This window comes from Acinonyx jubatus, chromosome B1, assembly GCF_027475565.1.
Source record: "Acinonyx jubatus isolate Ajub_Pintada_27869175 chromosome B1, VMU_Ajub_asm_v1.0, whole genome shotgun sequence".
Classification (NCBI taxonomy): domain Eukaryota; kingdom Metazoa; phylum Chordata; class Mammalia; order Carnivora; family Felidae; genus Acinonyx; species Acinonyx jubatus.
This window is the reverse complement of record NC_069382.1, coordinates 161,166,724-161,189,564: the sequence shown is the minus strand read 5'-3', so window position 1 is coordinate 161,189,564 and position 22,841 is coordinate 161,166,724. Positions and strand designations below refer to the sequence as shown.

The 22,841-nt window shown below is 39.4% G+C and overlaps 1 protein-coding gene and 1 pseudogene across 9 annotated transcripts in view; both read right to left on the bottom strand.

The window, feature by feature from the left end:
• Positions 1-22,841, bottom strand: part of FRYL (FRY like transcription coactivator) — a 267,508-nt gene that overhangs the window by 4,479 nt on the left and 240,188 nt on the right. For 6 of the 9 annotated variants that reach the window (XM_053217387.1, XM_053217385.1, XM_053217388.1 and 3 more), the window contains 7 exons: positions 21,709-21,876; positions 15,026-15,276; positions 11,745-11,952; positions 9,876-10,025; positions 9,000-9,098; positions 2,665-2,733; positions 45-62 (listed from right to left, as the gene is read on the bottom strand). In XM_053217387.1, coding sequence (XP_053073362.1) covers positions 45-62; positions 2,665-2,733; positions 9,000-9,098; positions 9,876-10,025; positions 11,745-11,952; positions 15,026-15,276; positions 21,709-21,876 — 963 coding nt within the window. Of the gene's footprint in view, positions 1-44; positions 63-2,664; positions 2,734-8,999; positions 9,099-9,875; positions 10,026-10,476; positions 10,596-11,744; positions 11,953-15,025; positions 15,277-21,708; positions 21,877-22,841 lie in introns of those variants that run through there. The other 3 variants (XM_053217383.1, XM_027056404.2, XR_008296329.1) reach the window with 2 other exon arrangements.
• LOC113600904 (uncharacterized) lies at positions 8,268-8,382 on the bottom strand (annotated as a pseudogene).

The following is a 22,841-nucleotide window of genomic DNA, read 5'->3' as shown; positions in this document are numbered from 1 at the left end:
TTGTCTGACACGGATAAGTCTATAAATTAAGACAAATCACTTACTGCTAGAATTTCCATTTGCTAAGCAAGAAGGAGATCGGGTCACAAAAAATACAAAGGAAGAAAAAGACCAAGAATTAGTGTAAGAAATCATTTTAACTAGGGTCACAGATGTCCCAGGCAAACTGAAGAACATTTAATTGCACCCAAAAGAAAAATTTGCTATTTCCAGAACAAAACTTTTTATACGCTTACGGTAACAAGTGTTACAGGGTGTTTTTAACTCTTTGCCAAATAACTAAATTACATGTAGGCTATAATTTCTCGTGTGAAAACTACAGGAGAAAACTGAACTGATGTGATCTTGGGAAAACTTGTGAAAGAAACCAAACGTCATAAAATTTCCATTAGTAAAGTGGAAAATTTCTGATTAGAAAATAAATGCATTACTGTTTTCAGAAAAGAATCGGCCTATATTCTTATAAATACCTAGGAGAATATCATCTTTGGTGTGGGTCATTCTAGGCTTCCTACCCTTACTAATTAGGTCCTATGTTGCCATAATTGGTGCTGAGTCAGAATGTAAGATATCAACAGCAGATGTGGGTTTTAAATTGTATTCCCAAATGCAATTTAGCGAGCTTCAGAAGTTTGACCCAACTGGGTTTGAGTCAGATGATGTATATAAAATACATAGTGAAACATCGAGTTTATGGACTATTTAAAAATTACTACAATCAAATATCTATAGCAATTTGGACCTAGCCTCATTAATAGAGAAGGATGATTTCTAATTAAAATAGCAATTGCCATAACATAAATATTGCTTCTAAGAGTCCCTTTTGAAGCGTGCTTTTCTAAATAGTGTCCTCTGAAGGACTGTTTATATAACATTTATTCCTATCAATTTAGAAGGGATTTGCTAAGCAAAGGTGAACTTTAGCTTCCTACTGCTTATCATAAATTACGTGGATAGTCATTCACTGAACACCAGTGGAACATAATCCAATGTCAAACACATTAGCATATCTGAGTTTGAGGTTCTCCTTTACACAGTTTTATATGGAAAGTAACAACTATTTGAGTGGCAAATACTTTTTCTCATTTCTATTAGCATAAAAAACGGAACTGGCTCTCTATGCATACACCCATAGCATCTACTTGGGGATGTAATGGAAAAGAAATCATGATAAAGTTTATGATGACCACAATTGTAGGAGATAACACAAATGTAATTAATTCTATAGTTCTCAATTACCAGAAATTACTCTAAATATGCCAGCTTTCCAGATTGAGAATTACTGCTTTTTAAGTATATTGAAATTTGCAGGTGCATTCTTTTTTCATTTATTTTAAAATAAATATTTATTATGCAAAAGACTATTCTGGTACACAGGAACAGATACTAGTAATGTGTAAAAAGTGTCCCCAGTCTCAAGGAGCTAAATATAAAAGGAGAAATAAGATATAAATGAAAGTCTTAAACGTACAGTTTTTACTTAGTAGAAAGCCTTGAGCTAGAACTCAAACTCTTGGAGATGGAACTTCTTTTCTTCAAGGCAGAGGGGATGTAAGAAATCATTTAGTCTAATCACCTAATTCATATAGGAAAAAAGGAGTTTATCTTTCTTGCTCAAGCCATGTAGTTAAACAGTGGCAAAGACAGAACCAAAGGCTCCAATTCTAGCTTAGGGGTTAATTCCTTATTTTCCCTTGTTTCTTTCCTTACATGGGTGATTAGACAGTCTCCTTGTGAACACAGTGGGGGATTCGGAGTCAGCCTGCCTAGACTGGAATCCTAATTCTAACTCTTTTCTTACTGATTTTAGATAAATTTTCTTCTTTGAGCCTCGGTTTCCTCATCTGCAAAATGGGGATAATGAGAGCATGTACAAGACACACATGGAAGGACAGAGCTAATGAATGTGAAACTCATTTATTGAGAGTATACTATTATTTTCTCAATGTTTCAGTTTTTTAAAAACTTCCAATTTTTATAATAGTACAGTAACTTTTACAGTGACTAGAAATCTCTAACAGTGTAACCAATGTTGAAAAAGACTGGAGCTCTGACATCAATGTAGAGGTCATTAATTTATTTTTGAGGTCGTTAAATTGATGAATGCAATGCATATTCCCCACTTAGAATAATTTGTAGGCTTAATTTATCCTCATTTAATATACTGTGTTACATATATGCACTTTCCTCTAAGAAAATGTTACTTTTATTGTCACTGACTTTTACACTGTAAAAAAAAGTTATAATTTACCCAATCAGAATTTCACCTTTAGAAAGGCTAATAGAAATGTATACAACATGACTCCTTAGGTTTGCTTTGCTGACCAGACAATTGATCTGCAGAATACTAATGCAAAAGAAACATTTTTTTCAAGAGGCAGATGTAAGTACAATCTAACTTGGACTGTCCAGATACCCATCAAGCTTATCTGCTGAATGTTATTAAGCTTCAGTCACAAGCTGGTCTTTCATTTTTATTAAAGTGAATTTTTCATTACTAAGCCAATATTTCGGTGAAACCTACCTTTGACAAAGATCGTTCTGATAACAAAAATGAAGAGTGTTATCAATTTTATTTCTAGGATTATCAAATAGGGACCTTCGAACATATGCATTATTTCACCCGACATAGAAATACAGCAAAACCGAGAAGAAGAGTCTTACCTGTGCATCTGTGTTTATCCTATACACGTCTTCTTTGGCACCAAATGTCCTCTTACAGTTGTCTAACCACTAAAGAAATAAGTAACCGCAAATTTTAACAAGGCACAATGTACTGTACAAGGCACGATGACACTGGTAATACAACAGCCTGTGCATATAAAATAACTTTAAAAGTTAACTTGAAATTCTGGGATTGGTTATAGACATAGCCTTCAACCTCCACTGAGCCTAATTATTTATATGCAACAAACCGGAAGCAGGCTGTGCACCAGATGCACACACTGTGATGTTTTATTCACAGAAACACAATAGACAGTCTGCTCTTCTAGGGACCTCTGGTGCTCCATTTCAGGACAGAGTATTCTTCATTTTGCAGATTTTATTGGAAATCTTCACAACCTATACCTGACCTTTGTCTAATGGAAGATGGGGAAATGAAAGATGTGCTTCGCCTTTGGAAGCACAATTTAATAAAGCCAACTCAGAATTAACCAGGTCTGTTTGCTTATCAGAAGTGTAATTCTCAGAAGACTAGTGTCAGTTTTAATTAGTGAAACAGAAACCGAAACCCGTTTTCAATCTTGTTTTTCCTTTTCCTTCCTTTTGGACCGTAATGAATGACAAACATGTTATCTCCCAAGAATATTGACTACAGAAGCCAAATGTGGTTTTTCCTTATCCAGGGGCTATTTCCTAAAGTTGGGTATTTACTTAAGGGATCTTTTCTTTCATCAAATAAAAATAAAATAATAGCATTGTAGTTTAGTGGGAAAAAATGTTGGAGTCATGGAATGTCTAAGCTCAAGTGAAAGCTAAGAGCCTTCAAGTTAAGCTACTAGGTTTTGACAGTTTGATATTGTCAATACCCGTTATTTTCACTTCCTTGTTCTTTATGTGTGTGACAGATTGAGCATAAAACTAATATATATAAGAAATCACTAGGACTTTGAGAAAAACTACTTGCTACATTAAGTATTCTCTTTGAAAATATCTCAGTACTAGGCATTTAAAACGTTCAACTGTAGCTTAACATTCTACATGCAAAGAATGAAAATTAGACATCTCAGTGATTTCAAAACAACTCTGTGACCTTATGTTGCTTTTATCCCAGTCCCTCAGACTGCACAGGCCCTTAGGCTTTTTGCTTCACAGCATCTCTGAAGAAAACATGTGAAGCTTTCCTAGTGAGATACAGCTGCTGGCATCCACTGTCAAAAGGTATCCAGCAGATTTCTTTCTATCAGCAAAATTCAGCTGCAGTCTCTTGTAGAATGTGTACATTAGTCTTCGTACAAAATATTAAAATGTTTATACACCTAATCATCCTCGCTAACCCAGTCCAATTTGTCCAAGTATCCTAATAAATTAGAAAAAAATAGTTTTAATTGAATGTTTACTGGCTTATTCTTACTAAACATACATTTTTCTATTCTATGCCTAATGGTACAGCATTTTAGCAGCCTTATTCAACAAGCTATGATTTTTTTTTTTTTCTCTGTTAAAAGACAAGCCCCAAGCTGATAGTTTTGTGGCTGCACACTGGCCTGAACAATAGAGATCCACATGTTTCCAGCCAGTGTAGACAAGACACAGGAGTTTCTGTATAAAATGTCCTCCAGTTTACATCCAATCAGTCTTCCGGTCATAACTGTTTCTTTACTCAGGGCTCAAATGAAGGTTAAAATTGAACTGGAGAGGTTCTGCTCCTGGGCATGATGGAGTAGCTTGTATAAGGTCAATCCTCCATGGACAACTACAGAAGCAGAATACCATCCACCAGGGGTGAGGGCGTTAGACAAAGCACGGAAAGGGAGCCTGCAAAGATGCCTGTGTTTAATCCAGAGGACTTGCTTATTCAAAGCTTTGCTTATTCCTAAGGCAGAGAGGCTGAACAGAAAGTGGTGCCCCAGGGTGTCTGGCCCACAGTGTCACCGAGCTGGGCAAAGACGGTTAACAAAGGTAGGGAGGTATCAAGGTCCAGGATGCTGGAGGAAAGGGGACAGCAGAGAAGAGAGCTGACGGTCTGTGTGCAGCTTCCCTTGGTACCATGTTTAGCCCATGCAGCAGGAGGAGAGGCTAGCAAACCACCAAGCCGTCTGGGAGGCTAAAGACGTAAGCAGATTTCTGGTCTCCTGGCGTTGAAAAGAAGGACTGTTCATTTCCTGCCAAGATGGTCCTGATGAATACCCTTGACTTTCACCGGTGACCCTCAGGAGACTCCAGGAATAATGGGAAGAATGTGTTAATATATATATATAATATATATTATATAATGTATATATTATATTATATATATTAATATATTATATATATTAATATATATAATATAAATATTATAATAGTAAAAACTTTTAGAGGGGGGAAAACTGAGCAACAAAAAATACTTGGTTGATAGAAGACAAGAAGGACGACAAGAAAAAAAAGGTAACAAAGAATAGACGGGACAAGAAATGGTGAGATGGTTTCTCTGAAGGCATCACGTTTCTCCCGTATACAAATACTTGATTCAGCAAATTCATTGAGAAGAAGATTCTTTGCCCGCTACAATGCAATAGCACCTATGCTGTAAATTATATATTAATATATAATTATAATATGTAATATTATATATATCTCTATATATATCTATATATATCTGTTATCGGATTCTCTATATTCCATTGGCATATTTGTTTATTCTTATGCCAATGTTACACTCTTTTGAAATTTTTAATAAGTCTTACTGGCTGGAAGTTTAACTCTATTTAGGCTTTGTTGTTGTTGTTCTTCATGGACAAGGTTTTTAAGACTATTTCTGTGCAGGCCAGAGAGCAAAGATTTTAGGTGCTGCAAATCATTTATTCTCTGTTGCAACTATTTTAACGATGTTGCAGTGCAAAAATTGCCATAGACAATACGTAAACAAATACGATGCCTATGTCCCCCCAAAACTTATAAAAACAGTGGGCTAGTTATGACCTATGGGCTATAGTTTGCAGATCTGTGTTCAAGAAGGCGATTTGCCTTATAATTAGCTGTTTGTACTTTCATATAAATTGGAGAGTTAGCCTGTCAATTTCCATTCGTAGACAGCTTGAGATTTTGAATGGGGGTTGCATTAAAGCTACAGATTTGGGGGGAAAATGACATCTTTACCCATTTGAGTCTTCTGATTCATGAACATGGGATAGTTGTTCATTTATTGAGGTGGCCTTTAATTTCTTTTGAGAACATTTGAAGTCTTCTGGGTGGAGATATAGCATATCTTTGACTAGATTCACTTGTAGGCATTTGGTGTTTTCCTATTGTAGATGGTAAATGTCGCTATATTGCCAACCTCTCTAAAGCTTAATGGCTTAAAACAACAAGACACATCTGTGTTGGCTGGGAGTTCCTTCTGGTCTTGCCTCGGGTCCCTCACCAGTCCACAGTCATCTGATGGCTTGACAGGGTCTGGAAGTTCTAAGCTGGCCTCACTTAAATACCCGGCCTGCTAGCTGTCAGCTGGGATGCTTCCACTCCCTTCCACATGGCCTCTCATCCTCCAGGAGGCCAAGGGTCAAATTAGTTTTCCAGAGTTTATCCAAATGTACATGATGGCAAATGCAGAAGCTGCAAGAGGCCTGAATGCTAGTCTCAGAAACTGCACAGCTTCGTTGCTGAATTTGATTGGTCAGAAAAAGAGAAGGACATCTCAGACTTCAGAAGTGGGGAAACAGACCTCATCTCTTGATGGAAGGAACAGCAAAGCCATGTTGGAAAGGGGCACGGATGCAGAAAGGCGTGATTTTCTGCAGCGTCTAGGGAAGGCAAAGGTTTCGGAAGACACAAATGACTTAGAAATCTTCAGAAAAGGTTTCTGAAGACACAAAATGATTTAGACGGAATGACCAAAAATTTAAAAGTTGCAAGTAACAAGTGGCGGCAAAGATAGGAAGCAACAGTAACTCTTGTACACACTTCTTCATGGATTACAAACTGAAACACCATCTTGTAGAAAACTGGATGGGTAGAAGTTGCTAAAGTTGAACGTGTGTATGCCCCATGACCCAGCAATTCTACTCCTGGATACTCAACAGACAGTGGACCTAAGTACACAAAAGACAGGCACAAGAACACACATGGCAGTGTTACAGTACCCCACCCTTCTCTGTGGCTTCAGTTATCCAAAGTCAAGGGCAGTCCAGAAGCAGACTATCCTCCTCTGAACTGTTGACAGAAGGTCAACAGTAGCCGAACGCTACGTCATAATGCCTGCGTCTTTCATCTCTCCGTCTCATCAGGAAGGCATTTTATCATTTCACATCACAACAGTGAGGGTGAGTATAGTACAAGAAGATATTTTGAGAGAAAAAGAGACCACATGCACACAGCTTCTATTACAGTCTATTGTTATAATCGTTCTATTTTATAATTATTATATATAATTATATATTTAATTATAATATATATTAATTATGAATTATATAAATATATACAAACCATATAAATATATAAATTATATTAATATATATTAATATATTTAATTTAATTATATTATATACAAATTATATATTATATATTTATACAAATATATAAATTTATATAAATATAAAATATATATTATATATAATATATAATTATTATAATCGTTCTATTTTATAATCTTTTACTGTGCCTACTTTATAAATTAAATTTCATCATGTACAGGAGAAAACACAGTATACCTAGGGTTCCAGTACTATCTATGGTTCCAGGCATTCAGTGAGGGTCTTAGAATGTATCCCCTGTGGATAAGGGGCGGACTACTATATTTGTAAGATGACCAGATCTTGCCCGATACTGCCCTGATGTTGAAAACTCTTTCCTCTTTACCAATCTGCAATTCTTTCAGTCCAAATATAAGATTCCTTCCTCCCTTATAAGGGGAGAAAGCTCTTAATAGAAGTATTTTCCTATAGCATGTTCTTGCCCTGAAAGAATCCCCCAATCTAAAATTACCATCTCGTCAAGGCCTAAGGTCAGATCTCTATTCCATGAAGTTTTCCTAAATAGCCCAAAGTGACCTCTCTTTGGAAGTCACAGTAAATGGCATCTGGTCTGTTAGATCTGCACAATTCTGCAGAGTCTCTGTCATTGCCAATACTTTATCTATAAACTGACACTTTCCTTTTGTTGCTAATTATTCATATACAGTATCTGTGCCTTATATTCTTACCTTCTATACTAAGGGAATAAGAGACAGGTTTTATACTTTTCCTAGGCCTTTACATGGGATATTTTTTTTAATCAAAGAAATTTTTTAAATTAGTTTCAGATCTAGAATTTGGCGATTCATCACTTCTATACAGCAACTGGTGCTCATCACAGGAAGGGCTCTCAATACCATCACCCATTTAGCCCATCCCCCACCCACCTCCCTTCCAGCAACCATCAGCGTGTTCTCTGCCATTGGAATCTTTTCTTGGTTTGCCTGTTTTGACCCCCTGTTCATTTGTTTGGTTTCTTAAATTCCACAGACGAATGAAATCATACAGTACTTGTCTTTCTCTGACTGACTTATTTCACTTAGCATAATACTCTCTAGCTCACGTCACTGCAGGTGGCAAGATTTCATCCTGTTTTTATGACTGAGTAATATTCCAAAAACGATGGAACGCTTCATGAATTTGCATATCCTCCTGGCACAGGGGCCATGCTAATCCTGCGAATCTTCTCCGGATGGTTCCAATTCAGTATACGTGCTGCTGAAGCGAGCGCTACATGTAATGTTTAATACTAACTAATGGAAGATCCATCTATTCTAGGAAAAAAATGCCTACTGTATACGGTTTGTGTGAAAAAAACTTTTAAAGTTTTTCTGCCCCTGCTAATTGAAAACATTTACTCTGAGGGAACAGAACTACTGCTATTCTGCAGGGCCAGATTGGAGCTGAAGAAACCCTTCCCTGCAAGTAGTATCTAGAATCGACTACATGCTTATTCTTCCCTTTGCTTGCCCACGTCCACAGCGCTGGAAAAAAGGTCCCAGCTTTGTCACTGGTTACAGATTTCTTAGATCACGATACCATTATGCATTCTCCGAGAAGTACAGCTTTTCTTTCCCCACTTGCAATGTTGACAGCAGCTATGTGGTCTCCACATTGAGCTTTTTAAAACGCTGCAGTTTTCCACCGTGTTCTCGGGTTCTTAGAGGGCTGGTTTCTAAAAGCTACAGATAGGAACCCACTGAACACAGAGTTCCAGAGGCCCCATAATTCTCAGTAGAACCCTGAGGCAAGTGCCGAGAGGACCTCTTCTATCTGGGCTACTCAGCTGCCAAGTGCACGTTTCCGGGGTCAAAAGCAAACTCGTTGTCACGTGGTGAAGAGACTGACCTGCTCAGCTGCTTCTCTTTTGGCATTGTAGGTATCCAGATGCTCTTGCAACTCCAAAACACTGAACTTGAGTGTTTGCAGCAAACCGCATGACGTCAGCTGTCAAATCAGAAACATTGGTCCAGGTTATCATTTCTGATCACAGTCATGAGACCGACAACTTTTGGATCATGGAATTTCTGATAGCTGGTTTTTGGCCCGACTTCGTGCCAGTGTCCCTTACTTCACTCTGTCCCATACCAAAGGCTGACCTTTCACTGAAACAGAGCAGGAATACAGGGGGATTTCTGGGGTGCCACCAAGGATGACCATACCTTCCAATGCTTTCAAAAACTGCCTTAGGTGAGAAATGGCATGTCAGACCGGTATATACCTTTAAAGGTAAACTTTTGAAGCTTGTTAAACCTTAATTCTCTGAATATCTTAATACATAATCCCTGAGTGTGTTTTAACACAAAATGGGAAGACCAAGGGGCCCTGGTTTCTTCATGGGAGTAGGTCTAGCCCTCTCCTACCATGGTTATTCAAGAATCAGAGGGAAAGTACCTATCTCTAGAGCATGACTTTCTAGCTTCCCATCTATGACTCTGAAGAGTGATGAGAGGGAGGGGTCAGAATCAGAGTCACAAGTCACTGCATATAATACACCGGAATTATATTTTGCTGGAAATTTATAGTCAAATATATAAAATATAAACCTGTACACCTCATTCTTGATTTTGGCTCAGGTATCTCACGGTTTGTGGGATCGAGCCCTCCATTGGGCTCTGTGCTGACAGCACGGAGGCTGCTTGAGATTCTCTCTCTGCCCCTCCCCCTGCTCACACATGCGCACTCTCTCTCAAAATAAATAAGCAAACTTAAAAAAATACTTACTGTTTCAGCATCCACAAAGACTGTTGGGCATTCTGAACACATCATCATCACTTCCAGTGAACTTTTAAATTTGGTACCAATGCGTTGCAGACTCTCACCAAGAAAGCTGACTGCCTCATTAGTTATGTCTCCAAACTTTCTCTGAATTGTCTATGGAAAAAAGCGTAAAAAAATATTTAGTATTTCATAAGAAGGCCCTTTTCATCTTTAACAAGCATCATTTGTAATCAGGGCAAACTTTTCTCTTAAAATCATTATTGTAGTGGGGCGCCTGGGTGGCTCAGTTGGTTAAGTGTCTGCCTCTTGGTCTCGCGGTTCGGGAGTCTGAGCCCTGTGTCGGGCTCTGTGCTGACAGTGTGGAGCCTGCTTGGGATTCTCTGTCTCTCTCTGTCCCTCCTCGGCTCATGCTTTCTCCCTCTCTCTCTCAAAATAAATAAACTTACATAAATAAATAAAATCACTGTCGTAGTGATATACAGCATTCTAATAACTGGTCTGTAAATCCGTGTTTTTAGGCTTTTCTTTGGAAACGTTAATTTCACAAAATGATCAAAGATTTACAAAACAGCACTACTTAGAAAAAGAAACTAATGATACATGCCATTCATCTCCCCATTCCTGAGATTTCTTTCATTGGGAGAGACAGAAGGAATACATGCTGCACATCACGGGGAATAAAGTCCTTACATGTCTGGAGAAGTAGCTCTTCTAATGCTCTACCTGAAAGAAACTTTCAGTAAATGTGGTTTACTGTCCTGGGCTCTGAGCTGCCATCGGATTTAATTAAAGTCATACATATGCATTAGGGGTAATATCTTCTCAAAACTCAAGAATACTCATTAACATAAAATAATCCAATCGTGCCTTACCCACAATGAGCACTCAGTGAATGAGACTATATTGTCAATGGCATAGTTATAGGATAACATGTGCCTACATGGGCATGTGTTGCACTGTTGGGTGTTGTTATGATTTAATCACAATAAAAGCATCAGCTACAGTCTCAGGCATCAGGAAACAATATCATTGGAAAGAAAAAACTACTAAATAGGAAACCAAGGAGCAGGGCAAAAGTCCAGAATAAAACAAATGCTCCAGCCAATGAGCGTAAAGAACTTCCGGGAGGGAGAGGCTGGCGGTTGCCATAGGTGGGAAAGCTGCAGCGAGAATACGTCCTTAGCTAGGTCTTCCCAGATGGGCAGCATTTGCTTAGGTCAAGAAGAAGAACGGTACACAGTTCAGCGGATGAGGACTTAAATGGCATTTCTTGGTGCCTTAGTTTCCCCAGCTACAGAATGCTCCAAATACATGTACATTTCACAGGTCTGTTACAAGAAGTAAATGATGTAAGGGATCTAGCACAATGCCTATCACGCACTGCAATGTTAGCTCATCATTATTTTCACAGTTGGAAGCAACCTTAGCTAAAATTTTTAAGGTGTGCTGAGACACAAAATTGTTAATTAATTTAGTACTTAAGTATAAACTTGTGTGATATTGACTGTAAGCTCTTGGAAGGCAGGAACTATGTTTCTGGTGTCCCCCCTCCTGCAGAGAATTTATCAGATGCCGCTTCCAAGTTGTGCTTTAGTTGCCTGAAGGGAGGGATCTGTACTCGTCACTGCGTAAATTACCAGCAGTTACTACAGTGTCACAATATAAATTTAAATAATATCACCATCTTTGGGGAGAACTTCTTTTTTTTTTTTTAAAGAAAATCAGTGGGCATATGAAAACCTGAGACGCTAAAACAAATAAAATAATGTAAAAATAGAAAACAGAAGGTGAGATATAGACTTTAGATCAAAACACCAAAACCTTATCAAGTAACTGTTGATATAAATTCAGAAAACCGTGAGCCTCACAGACCTGAAACAGCCTGGAAAACACGTGAAAAGTAAACACTGCACAGGACCCGTCGGTGTCAGACAGCATCTGGCTGACGTGGCGGTGCCAGGCTTCTTCGTCGTCGTCATATGCAACCGGCTGAAAGGCAGCTATTATGGCAGAAAGAAATGGTGATGGCAGAGGGGAGGTCTGGACTTCTGGAAAGCCATCTTGCTCTTTTTCATCTTGACTGTTAATACAAATATCACAGTAATCACGACACCATCTGAAAATAGTTGAAGGCATCCAACACAGACCGTGTGTATTCAAACGCATGCATTGACTTAGAAAACGTACAACCGCCTAAACTTCCTAAGAGAGTCCAAATAAGCAGATCTCTGTGTTCTTTCTACGTGGCATCTCTGGAATTAGAAACTTAATTTCATGTAACCACCTCAAAGCAAACCAAGTCCTAGAATATGCCAGGGGAATGGATTAATTTCAGTGGCTTCTGTGAATAATTCAGATGAGAATGCTTTCATATTATGGGTGCCTCGGCGGCTCAGTTAAGCATCTGACTCTTGATCGTGGCTCAGGTCATGATCTCGCGGTTCACGGGGGTTTGGGCCCTGCAATGGGGCTCACACTCATTGTGAGTGTGGAGCCTGCTTGGGATTCTCTCTCTCTCCCTCCCTCTCCGCCCCTCCCCCATGCACATGCGCTCTCTTTCTCTCTCTCTCTCTCTCTCTCAAACTTAAAAAAGAATGCTTTCATTTTATTTTTTATTATTTTTAATGTTTATTTATTTTTGAGAGAGAGAGAGAAAGAGAGAGAGAGCACAAGTGAGGGAAAGGCAGAGAGAGAGGGAGACAGAGAATCTGAAGCTGGTTCCAGTCTCTGAGCCGTCAGCACAGAACCCGACATGGGGCTCGAGCTCATGGACTATGACATCATGACCTGAGCCGAAGCCAGATGTTTAACCAACTGAGCCACCCAGGCGCCTCAGAATACTTTCATTTTAAATGGTCAATTCTGGAGGCTTTTTAATTGAACAGGTGCAAATTGATGGTGATAACATGTAAAGGGGTTTTGGCTACTTGGTTGGTCAAAGGCTCGCTTAGGTCCTTTATATGGACTGTGAAGAGATATTTGAGTCAGACACTCAGTAGAGTGTCACTCAGGGTCTCAGAATTGCATGTTTCACATTGCAAAGGAGCTCTGAAGGCTTTGCAGAAATTGCAGAGCCAATTCATGTGGAAGACAGGCATCTGGGTAAAGATGGGCCAAAGATCAAAATAAAGCAGGCATTTGAAGTGGCAACTTAAGCTATACCTCACAACAGTATATTTTTTACAAGGTCGCTGTGGTGATTGACTTTAACAAAATGTGTCTCGTGAGCTTAGGTAGTCATCCCTCTATATCCAGTAGGGATGCACTGCTCTGTTTCAGCTTCAATACAGGGCCAAGGCCAATGATTTTGGCTTCAACCTTTTAGGAAGCCCAATAGTTGAGTATCTGGCATCGCCGAACTTGTGTATGACGAAGGAACGAGTGACCGCATAGCTACTGCCATCCAAATCGGTAATGCCAGCAAGCTGTGTCACCAACATTGTTAATATCCGAATGTACACTTTCAAATATGGGAAAACATTCTTGATGTACTGGGAGTGAAGGTCTCCTTCTGTGTGGTAGATGTTGAAACTCTATTATCACTTGAGGGGGTGCCTGACTGGCTCAGGCAGAGGAGCATACAACTCTTGATGCTGGGGTGAGGAGTTCAAGCCCCACATGGGGCGTGGAGCCTTACTTAAGAAAAAAACAAAACCTCTATTAACACTTGAAATACAAATGAATGCTTTTTATTGTAAGAGTGAAACTCTGAAATATTTGGTGATTACTAAATATTAATTTTTGTATAAAAATAATTATCAAGGAGCTTGAAATAATTGAATGGGGAAATAGATGCACTGATAGGGTATTAAACTAGATACCTTTATAAAGAACAATATTTTACGCAACAAATATTTATAAAATTTAAATAATAAAAATTAAAAATAGATCTACCCTATGACCCAGCAATAGCACTGCTAGGAATTTACCCAAGGGATACAGGAGTGCTGATGCATAGGGGCACTTGTACCCCAATGTTTATAGCAGCACTTTCAATAATGGCCAAATTATGGAAAGAGCCTAAATGCCCATCAACTGATGAATGGATAAAGAAGATATGGCTTATATATACAATGGAATACTACTTGGCAATGAGAAAGAATGAAATATGGCTCTTGTAGCAACGTGGATGGAACTCGGGAGTGTGATGCTAAGTGAAATAAGTCATACAGAGAAAGACAGATACCATATGTTTTCACTCTTACGTGGATCCTGAGAAACTTAACAGAAGACCATGGGGGAGGGGAAGGGAAAAATAAAAAAAGGTTGGGGGGGAGGAGCCAAAACATAAGAGACTCTTAAAAACTGAGAACAAACTGAGGGTTGATGGAGGGTGGGAGGGAGGGGAGGGTGGGTGATGGGTATTGAGGAAGGCACCTGTTGGGATGAGCACTGGGTGTTGTATGGAAACCAATTTGACAATAAATTTCATATTTAAAAAAAATAAAAAATAAAAAAATAAAAAAACAGATTATATCATAATTCTAATCATTATAGAACTATTTGGTTTACAGGTTTCATAACAGCCACCAAGATTTCTTTTAAGAACTATATGTAATAATTGATTATTCCATTTTGTGAGCCCATGAGTGAAGAAAACGCCCTTTGGGAATCTTGAGACTTTGTGACAATGTATTTTGAATACACGGAACATGAATATGTAAAAGGAATAATCTAACATCTGATGGTACTAAGAAGTTGTCACTTCTGCTCATTATGTAAATGATGACTTTACAACTCTCACCGCTGATAAGGAAAATGTAAAACAATGTTTTGCATATACTTCAGATTTTGTATAGCGTTACAGAAATTCATCGTATGATATTGATACTTGGCTCTGGCCAGGGCCCAATATTAACTTAACAACCGACCATTAGCCATTTTGCCAAAATAGGTGTTGGGTATGCTTCTAAATGCACAGTGTTGCTCTCTGTGCTTTAAGAATTACCTACTTGTTTTTCTTTCAGTGAACTGAAGGTCAATAACAAAAAATAAACCCATCACAGTCATTTTATCTTTTAAAAGGAAGGCAGCAGGATTATAGACTAACCACAGAAATGAAGGTATGTAAACTGGAGTAGAGGGTCCTGTTAGGGAGGGGCCGAGAGAGCAAATACCGCCTCATTCTAGTGACCGAGTTACCGTATTCTCACCTAGACAGTCCAGAGAAATCTGCTTCTTCTTCTTCACATCTTTCGTCTAGTTCTTTCAAAGCCAAGGTGACATCTTCTTCACAGATGGACTCAGGGTAGCTCTCAGGAGCCAGGGGCTCTGGCATGTCTGTGTCTTCCAAGTTGAGAATCCCTTGACACACGAGAGAATCCTGCTGTTCTTGAATTATATATGACCCTTCATCTTCAAAGCTTGTCAGAACTTGTTCCTCCTTTAACACTGAACCTGTATCCTGTAAAAACAATCGCATTTTTTAATGAAGTTTAAAAACATTTTAAAAAAGCTTTTATCAACACAGAATAAATGACTATTGCCATCAATATACACTTTTTTTTTTTTATGAAGTAGTATTCTGTTTGCACAGGTTAATTTTTGTGGAGTTTCTGGGCTCAGATCACATAAAACAGTTTAAAAAAAATTGTCCCAGGCTTAAAAAAATGTTGAAATTAAGTATCACCTATTGCCACACAGAAACATCAAGGAGATCACTTTTCTCGTAACAGGATTTAGGTGTTTACTTAGAAATATATTCTGTGGTAACATAACTTCTCATACAGATTCTCATTCTACATATGGTTACTATACATTCTCACTTATTTGAAATGTAATTTCTTTCACCCAGTGAATTCTGGACAGAAGGTGGGGGGAGCAGGGAGATAATTCAGAATGGTTTACCCACTGGTCCCGTGGGGCTGTCCATGAAGCAGGAACAGGTACTGATCAGTCAGGAGGATGCTGAACTCAAACAAGTGCATCCTTACTGGTTTCTAAACGAGCTGAGTATTTGTGATGGAAGAGTTACTTTCAGGTAATAGGAGTACCCTTCATCACAGAGTTAGAATTCAGCAAACCCTGGGAAATTTTAGACTGCCGTACTTTGCAAGTTGGATGAATTACAAGCGCATTCACCAAAAAGAATGCCTGCCCTCGCCTAACTCTAGGCAAATGATGATACACTCCTATGTTAGGCACTAGTGGTTTTCCCTTCCTACTCGCTGCAACATGACTGAAACAATGTTGCCACATGCCCTGCACCCACTGGAAGCCCAACACACACTGGCTAAATAAATGAACCACCACTCCTGAAAAAGAAAGATACTTCCAAAGCGTATGTGTACCATGAGGGTGTATCGACACAAATTTTAAGGTGCACAGATGTTAGTTTAATCTGTGCGAAAATAAGCACTGATGGTCTCCGTCGTAGGAATAAAGATCAGTTCCTTGCCGTGCTTGGTCCTAAGTTACTACTTAGTTGTGCAGCAGAGTCACTCTTCTTCATGGGTCAAAGAATTTTTCCTCCAAAATATGAAAAGCAAGTGAAAGAGCCCCTGACCTGAGACTAGTATGGGCCTCAGTTTATACATCTGTAAAATTCATCTGTAACATAAAACAAATGAAGGTTTTTGACCAGATTCTGGGCTGGGTGCTCTGGGATAAATTAATAGCTATCTACAATTAATTTACAATCTAACGGGGTTAGGCTAATATGCAAATAACGGTAATATAGCGTATATTAAGTGTAAGGTAAATATTATGTGCACTGTACAAAGGACTGCTGTTACTCAAAGAAGGGAAAGGTCACATCTGCTTGAGGTAATGGAGACTAGTCTCTTTGGAGAAAACAACATATGATGGGCTTTTACAAAGATGGGTTAGTAATAGTGTCATGGACTGAATGTTTTTATCCCCTCAAAATTCATATGTTGAAACACCAACCCCCAATGTGATGGTATTAGGAGATGAGGCCTTTGGGTAGTGGAGGGGCCTCATGAATGGGATGAGTGCCTTTACAAGAAGAGGCCAGGGATCTAGCTAGTTCTTCTTTTTTTTTTTTTTTAACCATGTGAGGACACAGCAGGAAGAGCTACCAGGAAGAGAGGCCTCACCACACAGTGAACCAGCTGGCACCTTGATCTTGGACTCCCTGGCCTCTGGAAGGGAGAAGCAGATTTCTTCAGATGCCCAGCTTCTGACATTTTGTTATAGGAGCCCAAGCTGACCAAGACAGCATTTCAGGGAAAAGGACATAGACGATAGGAAAGAAATGTGGCACAGAAATGTGGCAGGAAAACACAAAACATGTTGAAGGGAAAACTGGCCTGGTGTTATTAAGCAGAGAAGGCAGCAAACTCTGAGTCTGCACAGAATAGCACTTTTTAAATAATACAGTACAATCATTCCTTAATCATTCCAAAAGCTTATATTCAATACGCTCTGTCTGCCTCTGAAGTTCTTAAAAAAGATTTGGCCTGGGTGGCTCAGTCAGTTAAGCCTCCGACTTCAGTTCAGGTCATCATCTCACAGTTTCTGAGTTCGAGCCCCACGCCGGGCTCTGGGCTGACAGCTCAGAGCCTGGAGCCTGCTTCGGATTCTGTGTCTCCCTTTCTCTCTGCTCTTCCCCCACTCGTGCTCAGTCTCTCTCTCTCTCAAAAATAAATAAACATTAAAAAAATAATAATAAAAAACAAAAAAAAGATTGGCCATTCAAGTGGCAAGCATTAGTTATTTGGAAAGATAATTTATGTGACAGTGTTAGAGGCATTTCTATACCTAGAATTTTATTAGCATTTACTTTTCCTTCTACATCAACTGGAATATACCATGTTGAGATGACCCACCACACTTCTTAGTTTAATGCCCTCACTTTTCATTACTTTATACCTATATTTGGTTGTCATTTGTTATTGAATAACAATTACAAAATAGACGTTTTACCTGTAATTATTAACATATACTACATGCTGAAATTTTCTAATAGCACTTAGATTTCATGAAGAGAGTGCTTTTGGGCTAATGGAATGGATTCCACTGTTATATGTACATTGTGAGACTCAAATTTTCTTGAGCTTTATCTTATTACACAATGATGTGTGTGTGTACACACACCACACACACAATTACATTCAAAGATTCATTTCCTGGGGCGCCTGGGTGGCTCAGTTGGTTAAGCATGTGACTTTGGCTAAGGTCATGGTCTTGCCGTTTGTGAGTTCGAGCCCCGCGTCGGGCTCTGGGCTGACGGCTCAGAGCCCGGAGCCTGCTTCACATTCTGTGTCTCCCTCTCTTTCTGCCCCTTCCCTGCTCATGCTGTGTCTCTCTCTGTCTCAAAAATAAATAAAACATTAAAATAAAAAATCAGAGATTCATTTCCTGTAAGGAGTAATCTCTGTCATCCATGAACTGGTATGTAAACTATTACAAATACTAGAAGAAATTCCTCTGTGAAGGTTTCTCTAATAAATACAAGTGAAGAAAGTAATCCCTTAACAGCTCAGAGTGTAATTTGTACACATTCCAGAGAAGAAAGGAGCAAACTGAGCTCTGAAAGTTTGTCATGACATGAAACACATCAGCCTGTTCTGTTTTATCTTCCTGATGTTAACATCATTGAAGGGGAAAAAACCCTCAAACAACTCTAGGATTGGATTCTCCCTTTAATTCAGAAAGTATTTTACCTATTCAAATTAACTCCTCATCTGGAGAAGTTAACAGAATTATGGTTTTACTTCATTATCTTGGTGTTTTCATGCCTTTTTAAAAAGGGCAATTTGAGGTCATTTGACACTCCCTGGCATACGAGGGAAAAACAGACTAGGCTAGCATACCTAACAGAAACAAACTCGTACTATTCTCCTTGGACAGCCATTCTTTGGTGATAATTGTAAAGTTAACAGAACTGTTTCCAAATGAAATCCTATGGCTTATGAATGTCTACTTCATCCTTATTCACTTGTGTCAAAGCTTACAGTGAAAATGAAACCCACGACTGGAAAAGGAAATAAACCTAGTACAGTGAAGTGTTTTTCCTTTAGGAAAAAAAAAGTATCATCAGGAACTTTACAGTGTCTTGGAAACAAGCCATCAAATATAGTTGGATGAGTGACCGTCCCACCTGAAATAACAGTTTCCAATATATATATGGAAATATATGTGAATTTTCAGTTTATCTCCAATAAATATAAATATGACATGAATTTCTATCAGTAGTTTACTATGATTATAGCTATTTTAATAACCCAAAATAAAAGACTTCCCATTTGTCAAGTAAACAGAATTATGACACACAACCCTTAACCTCACTGCTTTTGTTAGGAAGGTATTTCTAGTACTGGGCTGTTTTCCGTGGTTTCTAATGAGACCTTTTCACATGCTATGATCCAAACCAGACACAGTCGATAGGTTATTAACAAGGAATTACGGCTCACTTAACAAGCCTCCCAGCAACGGAAAAGGAATACAGGCTACTTAAGGTGCATCTCTAAATCGGTCCAGTCTCTCCTGGAAACATTTGTAAGTTTCATGCACTCTTTCAGGCCCCCCCTTATCTCATCTAAGGTTCTTCTGGTTTATCTCCTCTCGGCCTCCTCCCACCCACCCTCCACACTTCTCACAGAGACCTCACCAGAACACAAACCAGACTGGATGGACCCTCTCCTGATGACAGGTGCCTAGACTGCAAGCTTCATGTGGCAAGTACCAGAATCTACTTTCCGTATTCCACACCAAAGAAGAGATTTTAAAACGCAGACTCAATCAGATCATGTCCCTCTTCTGCTCAAATGCTCCGACGGCTACCTGCTCTGTGGCTGCAGGATCTGCCCACCCCTCTCCTCGTCCGTCCTCCCGGCTCCTGTTCACTGCGATCCAGCCCCACAGGCCAGCTTGCTCTTCACACACACCGTGGCCTTTTTAACGGCTGCTCCCTCAGCCTGGGACTTCCTCCCTCCACATCTCCTTGTCACTGAGGCTTCACTTCAAGTGCCGCCTTTTCTCCCTCACCGATTCCACATTTCTGTTAGATTTTCTTAGTACAGCTAAGAGGGTGATGAGTTTCTGATGTATTTATTCTGTCTTACCTGCTTATCATATCTTTTACTACAAGTAAGCTCCATAAAACCAGGAGGCTTTTCCACATGGCACCACATGCCCAGGGCCTAGAATAGTGACCAGCATGCAGTAGGGGCTCCATGGGTATCGGTGAAATCACCGAATGCTTGCATGACCTGTATTCTCGTTTAGGCATCTGGTACAGTGCTTGTCATGTAACAGGTATCTCTTCAATGACAATTCATGACTCGTGATCATTTTGAGATAAAGTCTACGTCTTCAATATGGCATGTAGGACCCTTCTCGTCTTAGACCCTACCCATCTCTTCTCCTCCTCCCATTTTATTCTTCAGAAGTACTCAATGTCCTGCGGTTACCTGAACATGCCATATTATTTCGCGCTGCCCTGTCCTTCCACATGGTGTCCCTCTGCCTGCGATGTCCCCATTGCCGGGACTGCCCTTTACCACCATCTCCCTGGTATACAGACGATCAGTCTCTCCTGAGTTTTCACAAAGCCCCGAACATGCTGTTATTATGTTTCTTGTACTGGAATGGAATGCTTTTTTTTTCCTTTTCTTTTTTACACCTTCTCTATCTCTCTCAATTGACAATTCCCTCTCTGAGAGTGAGGGTCACCATGCCTTATTCATCTTTCTAGCATCTAATTCAATGCGTGGCATCTAAGAGAATCTCAATATTTGTTGAATTATCTAAACTTAAGCCATACTAGGCATACACTTACAATGCCAAAAAGAGGCGCCTGGGTGGCTCAGTTGGTTAAGCATCCGACTTCAGCTCAGGTCGTGATCTCATGGTTCGTGGGTTCAAGCCCCACATCCAGCTCGGTGCTGACCGCTCAGAGCCTGGAGCCTGCTTTGGATTCTGTGTCTCCCTCTCTCTCTTTCCCTCCCCTGCTCACGCTCTGTCTCTCTCTCTCTCTCTCTCTCTCAAAAATACACAAACATTTAAAAAAAATATTTTAAATGCCAAAATGCCTTCATTTCAGACTATGTTTACTGTTAAAAATATAAAATACACTATAAGCTTAATAAGAACATGAGAATTCAACTAACTAAAATAATGAGATCTAGTAATTACATTAATTTGGTTAATACTGAAAAAAATGTAGTATTTCCCTAATACTTACCAAAGCATAAAAGCACATATGACAGAACTATAGCAATTATAGTTAAAAAAAAAAAAAAAAAAAAGAAAGAAAAAGAAAAAAGAGTATAATAATCTTAAGGGAAAAAAGCCACCAAGAAAACAAATACTTACTTATTTTTGGTCAGTCATTATCTTGGGATCTGGCTTACTTCTCACAGGCCTTTCCAAAAATCGTAATACTAGTAGTTCCAACGTCTTTTTTAAAAAGGTTTCATTTAACCAACTGCTAACACAGCTGGCCTGAGGTCTGAATCCCAATCATAGCACCAATCACATAAACCCAAACACAAAGCAAAAAGAGAAGAAAAAATAAAAGCCGTCCTTCCAAGAAGATACAGCACCAGAGAAGATGCTCACCACCCCAGAGAAGCATCTGTCCATTGACATTGACCTCAATCACACTCTGCAGCACAAAATGCTCATTAAAAACACTCAAGATTATTTATAACCTGTGGGTCATTTCCTTAATCGGCCAACTTTTTTTTTTTTTTTTAAATCATCAGATTTGACTATTTCATTTAAAACAACCCAACAGGTTAGAAATACTGGAAACAAATCAAATAATTAGTGTATCAGATGAAAACTCTTTTGAAAGAAAAGCAAGGGATGTAACAGAGTGCTAAAAGGAGCCCAGATTGGCCAGGCACCAGCCCCCATTTCTCCCCACCTCAGGCAGCTGGCTGTTAGCATTATCTAGAGAAGCCTCCAAACTTGGGGTCTCATCTCTGATTTGAAGCACTTCTTCTGTTGAGACGCTGCCAGTGGAATCTTGAGACTGAACAAGTAGATCGGGATGGTCTGGCAGTGTTTCGTCTGCAGTAGAATCACTGTTTAACTGCAAGGAGAAACAGGAAAATAAGGAAGTCATCCGTGAGCCAGTGATGGTCACAAAAGCCACACCGCCTCTGTATCTTATTTTGGGGGCTTAGTTAGAAAGAGCCTGACTTCCTAAAATTACCTCCCCCCCCCCCCCCACTCTGTGACAGAATCGATGCTGTTAATATGAGCGGCTAACCCAGCAGCATCCATTCATGCAGGTTAAGCTTCGCTAAACAAAAACTACCAAAGTGGAAGACCTCCGCATAACTACGTTCATCGTGAACCCAAATTCACTTTTTATGGTAATATGTTGTGTTTTCAGCCGGTGTGAACATTTGTGAGGACGGGGGCTCTCTCCCTCCTTGTGGCTCCAGGGCCCGGCAGGCAGTGCTTTCGCAAGAAGCAGCGTTAACCGGGGGGCAGGCACGTAAGTCTGAATAGGCTGTTCACTTCTCTAAGCCAAAATATGACAAAACTTCAGTCAGCCAAGAAGAATTAGGACAATAAAGTTGTTGTAATGGCAGTCTGTCATTAGTGGGTTTATATTCTTGGAAAAGAATCAGAAAAAAAGGGAATACTAGAGTTTTTCCTTTTAATAAGCAGGGTTATAAATTCTTCACAGTCAGTAACATAAATCATCAAGTTTCTGATTCAGAGTAGGTAAAGGCAAAAACCATCATTCCCCCTGTGAAGAGGAAGCAACTTTGAATTCGTTTTTTTTATTTTGTTACCACTAGGACTAGGGTTGGCCTTATAAGGAGATAGTTCTTTTCTTTTTTTCTCTTTCTTCTTTTTTTTTTTTTAGTTTTCATTTTTATTTAAATTCTACTTAGTTAACATGTAGTGCTATATTGGTTTCAGGAGCAGAATCTAGTGGTTCATCACTTCCATACAATACCCAGTGCTCATCCCAACAAGTGTCCTCCTTAATGCCCATCACCCATCTAGCCCCAATCCGTCTACCACCTCCCCTCCAGCAAC